Genomic DNA, 13,439 nt, shown 5'->3' with positions numbered 1-13,439 from the left:
ATGAAGCTTATAATAGGATTCAACAAATAATCTGAATACTGTTCTGTTTTTTGGAAAGCAAACTGTGGAGTGGTCAGTGCCCAAATGCACACTTAGCACTTTCAGGTACTTTAATGAGAGTTTCTAATACAAATGCCCAGAACGCTTGGATAATTATACAAGTTCACTGTATAAATAGCTAAAATACAAAATTCCAAACCCCTGTATTTCTATCTTTCAAATACTGTTCAGGCACATTTTGACATAGTAATTATTTATTTGATGATAGATAGCCCCAGATCTATAATTCACTCATGGGGCTTAGGTCATTTCATGAAAGGCAAAAGTATAGTGCATTACTCTGTATGCATAATGTAGAGCATATTTATATTTAATGCTAACATTATTTTTATATGAGGAGAGTATTTCTATGAGGTGCACTTCCTGTTCAGAATATTGTTTATGTTGTACAGATTTTCATTCTGAGATGAAAGAATGCTTGTTTCTCAAGAAAATGTTTGTCCACTTTTGAGGATCTTTCTTTACTCCCTTCTTTTCCATCTCTTCCTTCCTCTCCTTCCTTTCCTTTTTTCTTTTTAATTAATCAATTCTTCACTGGTAATATAATGGTAATAGGTCACGCTCAAGTTTTTTTCCTGGACAAACTGGTCTAGCAATACTAATGAACATAATCTGGTTTTGATACCAAGGTTAAGAGATTACATCAGAAATGGAATACTACCTTTGCATTCCAATGAATACCTAAATTAATTTTAAAAGTAAAAGTTTTCAACCTATAGCAGCAGTAGAATCTCATTAATCCACACTAATAGGTGGGAACCTTTTATTTCTGCTGGCTTTAGGTCACTTCATGTAGTCACATCAGGTATGTCAGAGGGGGAGTGAGTAGACATGGAGGAAATCACCTAGGGATGAAAACACAGATGCATACTCATCTCAGTGTATTATGAGGACTTTTTATCTATGATGTTTATTAAAGCTCATAGAGGAGATACGTTGTAAATCTGGGTATTGAGTTGAGGCTGTACGCTGCAATCAGCTTTTCAAAAAATGCCTCTAAATAAAGCACTGTGCAAACCCCTCTTTGAATTATACTCTGCATCAGGAAGTATATTATCCCTTAAAATACCTGCAGGAGGAGTTAGCTTTTAGTGGGAAAACACGGTCATGCTGCGCCTGGCCCGGTGTTGGGGAAGAGCATCTCCTGCAGGTCACATGCAGCTCCTGGGGACATTGGTGCTCCTTAGTGCCCAGATGGGTGCTGCCTTTTGCTGCAGGCAGGAGGTTCACAGCAACATTGCTACAGGCACTACAAAGGGAGGAATTTGCTAGATGGCTCAAGCAGGCTGACAATCCTGCAGCAAGCTGTCACCTTACATTTTCTCAAGCAAGCAGTCACCTCCTTCCTACTCCCATTGGAAAACGGAGCCTCTGCAAGTGTGGGAAGGGGTGGCTGCGTGCTCCAAGCTCTTGCTTTTGGGGAGGCAAGACTTCAGCAATCTGGCTTTTCTCTGTGAGGCTGCTGGTGCACAGAACTCCTTGGGGTCATTTCAAATCACCAAAATAGAGACAATGTCCCCTTGGACTGATTCTGTGTGCTCGACGTAGTGCCACCAGCAGTAGCATCATGCCAGGAGGTTCATGGAGACGGAGGAGGGTCAGGCACAGCTCACTTTATAAGGTGTTTCTAGCTTTTTTGAGGCCCATACCTAGTATTTGCCATCATGTTCACAGAAGTGCTGTGGCCAGCTTCCGTCTTAGCAGCCAGAATAAAAAGACAGGGAGCTCAGAAAGCCGGCAATAAGTGACAAAGCCATGCCTGATGGCTTCAGTGACTGTTAAGAGCAGAACTGCAACAGTGGTCGTGCCACTCTGTGCTCCAACAAACCTAAAAGTGTAGTTTCTGTATGCCTGACAGTTTACAAAAGGAGGGGAAAACACAATTCTTTTATTTCATCTATATAACATTATAGTTTTGTACACTTGTATATGTGTAGATATATCTATACATCTTACTCTTATATGATGATCCTGGTCAGCAGAATGTAATTATGGTATCATGGAATCACACCTCCTTGGCATTATCAGAGGTCCTTCTATCATCTTTACAGACTTGCCCTCTTTTCTGTATAAATATTTTTCCTGCCTTTCCCTTTAGCAAAGCAAAGAAGTTGTTTGCAAACTATTTGTAGAATATAAACAGCTCCTACAAGGGAAATGCCCTTGAAGCAGTGAGAGTAGACTGACTGCAACATACAGTACATGCTAATAGCATCTTCAGAGAATTACTATTACTTCATAGCAGAGGCTTTTTCATTAAAATAGAAATCTTACCATGATCCTTAGATTGAATTTTTACCTTCTTTTGCATATTTCAGGTGAGTCAACAGTCACAGGTTGCTGGTTCATTGTTCAAAAGCTCCAAAGAATTACTCACCCCTAAGCAGTGCCATTTCCCATGATTGCCTCTTTGCAACTTTTGTGAAGTACCAGGCAACAGAACAGGCAAATGACCAGCACAGAAAGCTTCAAATCCAGCAGTATTCCTAGCGCTCTGCAGTTAGTAAAATGAACCTGCTGATACATTATTATGTCTATTACAGCCTGCTAACGTTGGGTGTTAATTGAGTATTCATAGTGAATTCACAAACTGATGCTTGAGACTGAATGATGTTCTTTCAGGTTGCCTGATACCTTTATCTGACCAAATTCATGCAGACTCAGCCGTGTGCAGAGGAACTTGGCATGGCTGCACTTTATCTGCCTTTTTATTTCTGGTGCAATAGGACAGGAACGAGAGGAAGAGAATATATAAGGGTTACCCACTGAGAATCAATTCTATAAATTATGTATTATGCAGACACTATTCTGCTGATGCTATCTGATCCCCAATTCTCAGTTCCTTGTTTTTCTTTCTATAAATAGCTATGGCTAGGTTTTCAATTGTAAAATGATGAGGACAAAACCAGAAACCTTTCCCATTTAATAACCTCTGCCAAAGAAGAATAAGGTAATATTTTTCATAACCCTGCTGTCCTCAGGGCTTTAACAATCTGGGAATACAAGCAGCACTATGTTGTTGATAAGATACTGGTAGTAAAAGTGGGAATAACCATGCTGAATATTAAAGAGGGAAATGCCCTATTTTCAGGATGATTGGTATAAAACTTGGTATTGTGAGTTTTCCTGTCAATTTTTGTCTGTGTAGGACGACTTTTGCTTTTTGTTTCTCCCTCTAGATCCAAATGCTTTGGCTGGACAGACTGGACCTGACCACGCTCTTATAGGAGGAATAGTGGCTGTAGTTGTCTTTGTAACACTATGTTCTATAATTCTCCTTGGTCGATACCTGGCAAGACATAAAGGTAGGACAGATTAAGTGGAAGTTCAGTAACTTTTGGAAGTGAGGCATAATTTCATCTGGGAGTGCTGTGCCCTTTCACCTTCCCCCACCTGCTAAATGGTTTGGCCAAGAAAGCTGGGTTCCCAGTCTAGTTGCAAGTGAAGTCCCTGTGAATTTTACCCACTTTTCCAGTGGACTGGCTAAGGCAAAGGATGTCTAGCCACGTGCCCAAGGTCATCTCAAAAGTCAGGGATTTAGAGACTAAGAGGTAAGATTGCCCCTTGGTTTTGGCACGTAGCTGTAGACACTTCATTATATAATCTCATAGTTTTAGCTAGTATATCAATTCACCAGCATATGTATCTATATTAAGTGAACAAGATTTTTCATTTTAATAAATTGTGCTGATGCTTTAAGTATGTATATAAGCGGTGATATTAGAAGCCAGTGGTGAATTTTCAGATGAGTGACTCTTTTACCAATGATTCCACTGGAATAAGGGGTTCTTTCCTAGGCCAAGCTTTAATTTATTCAGAGATTTCACCTTAAGAATTTACTCCATTTTCAGTCCCCCCTGCCATTAGAGATAACAGGGATGGAGTGACACTGACTTCTAACTAAGCTTCTTTATGAGCCTATTTTGACCTAGTTAAATCCAAAATAATTTATTGAGATTTGACCTCCAAATGGCTTGTAGACCTACCTATTGTTAAAACTTGATTGATTCCCTACCTGAACCGCTAAAAAAAAACAAAAAAACCCAACACACCAGAAAAACCTGAAGAGCAAGTTAGTGTTGGTATCAACTCATTAAATCTCATTTTAGATACAATAATCATATGGCTAGCACACATAAGCTGATAAAAACATATTTTTTATTTGATTGTACTGTGTGTGGGGGGAAACAATTTTATTTTTTTTGTGAGCCAGTGAAAGTATGTCCTTTTTGTTTTACTTTCCTGAATGAACAGTTAGACATCTTTTGGCAACATAAATAATGCTTTTCCCAATGGGAAAATTGACTGTTGCACACAATTCTTTTTGTTCCTCTCCTTAGCATAAAAATATCTGTGATAGTATCATGTGAGTGGGTTCAGTTAATAAAACTATCTCAATTTTTTAATTCTTGGAAGTGACTATGATACAGTTCTGTAAAATTAAAATATAGATATGATCAAGAAAAAATAGAAATACCAAAATAATCAGTGGCCATTTAAAAAAACCCAGCTGTTTATGAATATCTAAGTGTTCAGAGTTGGTTTATTTTCCGTGGGTAGCTGTTCCATGAAATAACCAAGATTTTATCACTTATTTTATAATTGCAAAATATATTGCATATTACTACAGTTAGATAAAGCAGGTTTTTATTAGAAGATTTCCTTAATTTATTGTGGATATACTTGAATTTGTGTATGTGCATTATCAGTATTAATACTATAAATATTTTTTAGGCAAATTAGAAAGTTGAGCATACCTTTATGATATATACTGAAACTGTGTAAAAATATTTGTCTATTCAGCAAGCAATTGGAGCATTGTTAGAAATGTACTTCCTGTAATGCACTGTAAAGTTAAAAATCCCTAATCTTTCCTTTTTTTTTTTTTTTTTTTTCTGTTGTACTGATTCCTATAGGAACATATTTAACAAATGAAGCAAAAGGAGCTGAAGATGCACCTGATGCCGACACAGCCATTATCAATGCAGAAGGCAGCCAAGTCAATGCAGAGGAGAAAAAAGAGTATTTCATTTAGATGCAGAGCTAGAATCTTGGAGTTTTACTTATCAGGCTGACTGCTGGAGAAAACTGGCTATCATTTCTCAGAATTCATTTCTGCCATCTTCTGCTATCTTTATTAACTTGCATACCTGCTATAAGTAGCCAGTTTATGCCAACAATCAGCTGTTGACATCATCATTCTATAATTACAGTATCATGCTTAAAGCAGGACATTTCTTATTGCCTAAAATTCATATCCACTGCTCTCTTAACATACAGTGCTTGAATATACAGCCTTAACAATGTTAATCATCATCTTAATCCAAGTTTTCTACATTTTTAAATGTTACGCAGCTTTCTTTTTCAGTTTTATTTTATCATGTCCCTTCTAGTGTGTCATAGAACAATATTCATAACAAATACTATTAGGTAAGGACCTAATTTACTTACATAAAATGTTGTCTAAGATTAGAGGTTTACAAAGAATGTTTTATACATGTCTATCTATAATTCAAAAAGTAACTTGGTTTTGAAACATATGCCCTAGGAAACACAATTTGAAACCTTTTTAGTAGAGTTTCCTGTATGCTTGGATTCGGTGGAAGAAAACTGAATTCAGTCCACTGAATTTTTTGTTTTGTTTTGCTTTGATTTGTTATGTTTTAAATGGTACCTTGACAACAGTGCCATGTTTCAATGGTAAAAACATGCTGAATAGCTATACAGATTCTGCAAAGTTAGATAATAGTGCTTCATTTGAAATAAATTTGTCCTGCCCTTTTATTGCTTTTTGGGATCGCAAAGATTAGAGAACTTTCTGAGTAATTTCTGTTTTTATAATTTATTTGCTTCACATGAACTCACCTGCCTACTCAAATTTGAAGTGTTCATGGGGCACAACTGCAAGGCATTTTAGTATCTGTATATAGTGCATATAATAAATTCAATTAAACATTATTTGATACATATTTAACTTTTTTGGCAGTAGATAAGTCAGTCACAAGTAAGCATTTTCTAATGTCCATTATATCCCTTTAGATATGACTCAAATCAGTATTCTGAGTAGATAACATGTATTAGTATTTTTTGTCTGTATGTCCTAGCACTGTTCAGCAGCAAACTTTTCTAGTTCTTGTTAATTTTTTCTTTGTTATACAATGGAAGCACAATGTTATATGGAAAGGTAGTTTTAAGCTAACAACCAGTGCACAGCCTCAGGTTTTAAATTACAACCACATTTGATTACTATCCTTAAAAAGTACTATTGAGTTGCTAAAATTATCAAATTTTAATTTGGCAGTTCCAGAGCTGCTTCTCTATGTTGGTTTGCCAAAAAAAAGAAAAAAGAAAAAAAAAAGAAAAAAATAGAAGTGTTAAAACAAAAGATATATGTTTTGTGTATACAGTAAATGGACTAATTCTTTATATTAAATTCCTGTCTATGCATTTTGTGAGGTACAAACTTATGTCACCGTGAATGATAGAGAATTCCTGCCATGCTTTTAGCTCCACAGTGAAAGTCTCTGGATTATTTCTAAAATTTTTGTGTAATTGACAGCTGAAAAATCACATGCTCTTAAATATGACAACAAAACACTGTAAGCCCTTCGGCTTATTTCCTCTTCCAATGAAATAAAAAGGTTGCCATAACAGCTCTTGGAAACAATTCTGCAATGGGGAATGCAAGTTAGTCTAGTTGGAGCTTCTCTTGCTCCTACCTTCTGCACCTTTGGCAAAAGAGTATTTCTCTCTGGTTGCTGTACTTGTGAAGCCTAAAAGCATGATGGTCTGCTGTAAAGGACTTTCTCCTGGGATTTTATTTTTGTGTGGGGAAGGGAGAGTTTGGAATATGACATCATGTAGTATGGTAAAATGGAAGATAAAGGTGCTGTGTCAGATTATTTATCAGAAGAGTATAATCCTTTTAAGGACAATATTAGAGTATTTTAATTGTTTTTCTTGAGACATTTATCTTGTTAATTTCTAAGAAAAAAGGGTGACATCAATCAAAGCAGCACTTTTTTTCAAAATATACAGACATAAATAATATGATGTGGTTGAGTGTTAACATAATAAATCATATACAGTATGACATTTTAAAGAAATAAGTCTGCATTGATGTGATTGCATGCTTGTTTTTACAGTTCACTCCATACCCATCTGTGGAAAAATGCAATAATATGTTAATATAATATGGTAGTTTGAGAGAACCAGGTAGGTGCTACTAGACACATTGAAAACTAGTATAGGTTTACAAGATATTCATGTCTTTCAAAACATACACATGTGAAAAAAGGCTGGCAAAGGAAGTCATTCAGTTTAATACCAAAAATATGGGTTCTTGTCACAACAGCAAGTTACATTAGCTACAGTAGAGTATGGCATATGACAAGGTTTTATTTCAAGACCTGGGGCCCAGTTCAACTCAGCATATGCTCAGCTTCAGGCTTCAGAGGATTTCCATTGAACTGTAAGGCGCTATTCATATGCTTAAAAGTAAGTGCTTCCCTGGATGAGGGCCTTACTTGCTCAAGTGGAATTCTCCACCAACAGGGTGTTTATGCCTTTTTCACTCTTCTGAACTCCAGCTTGCTTGAACTGTAGGGTTGTTACTTGAACCATTACCCAACCAAGGTCAGGTAGGACCTTCAAAAGCAGGATTGCCCTTGGGGTAACCATTTCAAACCATTTTCTCCAGTGGCGTAGAAACAGCACTTAAACTTTGCAAGAGATACAACTTGTACACTTAAAACAGGTTATTTCATTGGTTTTCAATTAAAACTTCTCACATGTGCTTGTTTTTAATGCAGTTGATCTTCCGTTACCTTGCACCTGGTGATGTCCCTTGCATCTGTGCAAAGCAGGTGTGAAAAACCCCACACCTAGCGTTCTACCTGGGTAGCACTTTGCAGGCCTGTCTGCTCTTCACGGGTTTAAATTACTACACTAGGTGTAAAAAGGTATCCCTCTTTTTTTGTAGGCAGAGCCATGGCTCAGCACTAATGACATTCAGTAGGCTAAAAGCCAGTCCTCCGTTCTCTTTGTCCAAGATCCCATTCTGAAATACCGCTTTTATTATGGTGTGAGGTATCCAGCAGGTGTGTAAAATCGAGGCTCTGAATGGGAACCGCCCTCACTAAAATGTCTGTGACATCCTCTCCCACATGCACTTGCAGAGTAGTTTTCTCAAGGCCAGGTAGCTAGTTTCTGCCAGTGTACTGTTTACAGTGTCGATTGCTGATTATTTTTAAACTTTCTGATGTAGGTTTTGGGGTTTTTTTTTAATGCTTCAAGGACATTCTCATGATTTGAACAAGAAAGCGGTGCATCAGAAGACAAGGGGTACACCATCCCACTCTTTTAGTGTCATCTGACAAACCAAGAAACAGTGTAAGGAACCTGATGTTTAACTTGAGGCTCAGAACTTAAGCTAAAACACTCTAAAAAGTTTCCACATTATTTAAGGATGGTTCGTCTTGCACTGAGACTCCCTCTGTAAAGGAGTACATGAAGAAAACCAACTTTTCTAAAAAAGACATGAAAGTTAACATCTTGTGTATTTTCATTACAGTATAATATATATATAACTATTTCAATGAAAAGAAAGGACAGAATCATCTGTAATTATGTAATTCATGATTGTAACAGCACTGAAGTTACCATGTACGCACATGTACAGTAGCTATTTCAACAGTTACAGTGTAGTTACATGTAATTCCCTGTAACATAGCAGTTATAGTGTAATTTAGTGCCACTTATTGTAAAGTGTTACCAAAAGGAAAATGGAGTTCTTACCTTTACAATTCCATTAAAATTAAAGGTAAGTTTATTAAATTAGCACCGTAAATCTAATATTGCATTTCTTAATTAAGGAGGTGATTGAAAACTTCATGTTCACACTGCAGCTTCCCACACCGCTTACCCAGACTCCTCCAAGTGTCTAATCTCTACACTCCTAGGAACTGGTTAATCTGTGATGAACATACCAAAAATCCAGCTACTTCAACTTCAATTGAATAAGCTGTCTAACAGAGAAAAACAAACAACAACAAAAATAACGAGTAATGCTTTTTATTAAGTGGCACAAAGTACACACTAAAAACTATGCAAAAATATAGGTAAATACAGTGTACTTACATGTAAGTATCTTGTACTTGCTGTGTATGGATATTGGAAAACCGTGTAATTATAATATGCATTTTGATTATTTCAAGCAGGGGGATGATCCCTAACAGTCACAAGGAAAAGCTGGAAGGTACATATACAAGCAGTGGATATCCTAATGCAATATGTGTAATTCCTCTACTTGCAGTGACAACTAATTTATAAAAACGCTTATACCACTCCTCATTCTCACTAGCTTTGCTTTCCATTTCTTTGAGGCCCATTACATACCACTGAAACACCTTTAGGCAAAGTAAGACACTGACTCCACTAATGGCTTTGCTGCCAGCACTCTGTATGTCTGGCAACACTGTTCTGTAATCTATTTCTGGCTCAACAGCACAAGTTTCCTCTTTTTTTCTGTCCTCAAGGGAGCCTAGTATGTTAAGATGCTGAAATATGCTGCCATATGCCCCGGTATTTTTAGCATGAACAACAGAGAAAGAGAGAGAGAGAGAGAGCGCTGCATTCTTCTGACCCCTATTTTGCTGAATCACCTCACCTGGAATTTCCACTACTTGCTCAGTAATGCCAGGTAATCTTAAATTGTAAGTACAAAATGCTTCCATCAAAGTACAAAGGATGCTTTTAATGATAAAGCTAACATTTTGTAAACGTGAAGTTTTGTATTACTGATCTTTTTACTTCTCGCCACTTTTCCATCCCACCCTTCCAGAAGGAATGCACCAAAAGATAGATAACACAGAATAGCAAAAGAAGAATAGCATAAACCTTCTTGTGGTTGCCATTGCTATGACCCTCCTTTGTTCCTGTGTAACAGGATGTATTTAGCAACTGCCATTAGCATCATTCCACACTGTACTGTTCCTAGAATATGACATCTACCTCTTAGTCTAAATACTAGCTATGAGATGTTTGTATACATTTTAAATATTACTGAATCTTTGGTCTAGTCTTGAGGTCACTGGGGGTTTTTTCTGTTAAATATAGAAAAAAAAAATTGCCTGCGTTCATAATTCTTGCCCTGTTCTTTACTAATTTAGGAATAGTTTAAGCTTTTAACAAGGCATAAGGACACAGCCTCAGCTGGTATAAATCAGCTTCACTCTATTGCCTTAAATGTGGGCCAATTTACACTGGCTGGGGATTCATCCCAAACGGCTTAAAAATAAACTGCTATAACACATCAATATTTAGTCAGCACTAGATAATGATGTGCTATCCAACTGAAACACAAACCTTTCCAGTAAGACATGCAGGTTTGGAGAGAAACTTTTATAAGCACATGCAAGCTTTTGAATTAAATATGCAATACCAATACTGTTGAGATATTCTGATGTCTCTTACTTATTTAAACATAATATTGCCAGAGCATGTTTACATTAAAAACAGTCAATGCATGTGGGACAGGGAAAGACTACTGCAAACAATAAAAGAATATTAAATGGATAGAGCAGCCTTTGATGTCAGCAGAGTAGAAACTCTTAATCTAGAGTAGGACTTCCTACATGGTTTTTCACAGTGGACTTCATAACTCTAAAGCAAATGGGAGCTGTCTACTTGGAGTTAACAAAAGCTAGCAGTTCCTGCTTGCTATCGATGAATCTAACCCAGCACTCCGCACTTGTTTTAACTCAGGAGGAAATAAGGGTACAAACATGGTTTAACAGCACACTTCTGCATCACTCCACATCCTCAGGATGCTCCAAGCTTTGTGCGCTTCCAGCAGCCCTTAAGGGAATTCTTCCAGCATCTAGGAATCATCTTGTTGGCAAGCCATGTTAATTTTCTGCAGCAACGTTTAATGTACTCAGAACCAGATGGAAGAAGATGTGGAGCCAACATGATGACTCTACAGTACTAGGGGCTTCCAGAGCCTCTCAGTAGATGGCAAAAAACCCTATATATATATATATTCTTCATGGCTTCTGTGTTTACTAGAGATCTGCCCTCCATGTTCTGTGTCTAAAGTCATTTATTCTCTGCTGGGCTAAAGCAGCAATCTTAATTGGAAAGGAGGTAGGGGAGAAAAAAAGTCCTCTAAAAGGAGCAGTCTGTGTTCCTGTTAAAGAAAAGTTCAAGGATTTTCATTTCTTTTTTTTTTTTTTTTTCTTTTTTTTTTTTTAAGATTTCAGGTGCAAAGCCAAGCCTGTTGGGGTCAGCACTTTAGCACTTTAGCACATGCCAGCAGTGTTTCTTGTGTGAGCTCTGATCTCACATTTCAGCACAAACTACAGACAGCCTTACCCTGCCCTTATGCATAGTGCTGAAAATCACTGATGCTATTTTCTTCTAAACATATTCATTTTCTTAGTCTTATTCTACAATGAAATCATTGAAGGGTTTTCATAATAGGTTCAGAAGGAGGGGTTTTAATGTAATAACTTCTAAAGAAAATAATAGTGATGATCATCAACTGTTCACGTTGATTATGAAGAGGAGGAAAATCTTTAATTGCTGGACTGAATTCTTTATCACTTCCTCCTTCTCTCCGTTCTATGCATATTGATTAATGTTAGTAAATATGCAGTTGCACATGTCCTTTTTCAGTGAAAGCAGATTTGCTTATACCCCTATATAGCTTCCATAGAAATATGCAAATATGACCTACAATCATCTGCTTCTGCCTAAACAGTGAGCCAAGAGAGTGAACTCATAGATTACTGGATTCATATATGTCCTGCTTCCATAAAAGTTGAGTACAATACGCCTATTGATTTCAAAAGAACAAGGCTCAAGTCCTTAATGCACATGTTTGAGTTGCTATTTAGCTCTTTTCCAACAGAATTATAAAGCAATCCTTGTGCATCCTTTACTTTTAGCCTAGATATTTTATAACTACAAAAAACCTTCAGTTCAGCAGGAAGTTTCCTAGAATAAGTAATAAGGCGTAATTAGTGAAGGGTCTATAACAACTTCATCTATTCATGGTCAGTGTAAGTGTATTCTCCTAGGAGCTCCAGTGTACTCTGCTTGTACACTGGCACTTTATGGCCTTGGGAAGGATATATGTGAATGGTTCAGAAATACAACCACTAACCTGTAAACAAAATTCATGGGAATTAAACATATTGCACTGAAGATGAGACACATTTACTTCATTTGATTTCCTCATTAATAACTTTAAGCAGACAAAATGCATATTGTAATGTTAGGTACATGACACTTGCATGTTGCTATGCCTATATACTTACAAAGTATTCAATGTGTACTTAGTGGCGCTTAAAAAATGTCATGTACAATTCTTTAAACATTCTTACAGGGTTCCCATTTGCACTTCATCTTTCAGAGAAGTCTTGTCAGAAAATTGTCTGATGAATATTATTGAAAAAAATAAAATTTCAATTTTAGTTATCTGTTGGACATTTCTGAATTGTCTATTCATTTAATATATTTCCTGGTGCTTGCCCGCTTGGCAGTGGAGTTGATTTAGACCAGTGGCTGTATACACAGACTGTTCACTGAACAGATTTTGCTGTTTCTAGTGGAATTGTTATAAGCATTTACTTCGCTAAATATTGATTCTGAGATTTTTAACAGATATCCAAGAAAATAATCTGTAAGACACTGGTATTTTACTGATAATTATAAATTATTTTATTTTATTTGATGTTTATGTACCATTTACTGTGTATTGCTTTATATTTTCTTCTGACTGACAAAGTAACAACTTTTGGATGCTGTCCTCACTGTAGGAGAAATTCATCCTTATGGAGAGGTCGAGTGCTGAGAAAGCATTTAAGCCTTTGGGACTTACATGGTGGCTTAGCCCTCTTGAAGGAGCTAGAGAATTCATGCAAGGTTTTCTGCACCACTTACCATGCCTGAATTGATGTTATAAAGGGCAAGGCGGCCACTGGTCTCAATGGGAGAGAGGCAAATGTCACAGGGAAGAGGAAGTTCTTAAAGGGTCCATGTTTATGAAAAAGAAACAAGTCCCGATCACAGAGAGAGACACAAATAGGGTTTGGTACCTCCATGCAGAGGATATCCCAGTGCAGTTGCGCATCTCTGATGGCAGAGCTTTCCTATTGTCTTAACCGAGCATACATTTGATGAATGTACAACCCTGTTAGATTCAGCAGATTTGTTCTTATCTTACTTCTTTTCACTAAACCAAAATATGTCCCCTTAAGCAGCGTTTAATGTCCAGTAACATATATTTTAAATACAGCAACAATGCAGATTTCTACGTGAGCCTCAAAAGTCCTATGCCCATGGTTTCGGGCAAAGCCTGCTGGAAATCTACAGTG

The 13,439-nt window shown here is 36.9% G+C and overlaps 1 protein-coding gene across 3 annotated transcripts in view; it reads left to right on the top strand.

Moving 5' to 3' along the window:
* CADM2 (cell adhesion molecule 2) overlaps positions 1–12,540 on the top strand; it is a 671,675-nt gene extending 659,135 nt beyond the window's left edge. For all 3 annotated transcript variants that reach the window (XM_055802814.1, XM_055802815.1, XM_055802813.1), the window contains 2 exons: positions 3,240–3,365; positions 4,977–12,540. In XM_055802814.1, the coding sequence (XP_055658789.1) occupies positions 3,240–3,365; positions 4,977–5,095 (245 nt within the window). In that variant the 3' untranslated portion in view covers positions 5,096–12,540. The remainder of the gene's footprint in view (positions 1–3,239; positions 3,366–4,976) is intronic.
* The last annotated feature ends 899 nt before the right edge of the window (positions 12,541–13,439 follow it).

Source organism: Falco peregrinus, chromosome 4 (assembly GCF_023634155.1).
Source record: "Falco peregrinus isolate bFalPer1 chromosome 4, bFalPer1.pri, whole genome shotgun sequence".
NCBI classification, from domain to species: Eukaryota; Metazoa; Chordata; class Aves; order Falconiformes; family Falconidae; genus Falco; species Falco peregrinus.
This window is presented reverse-complemented; position numbering and strand designations above follow the sequence as displayed.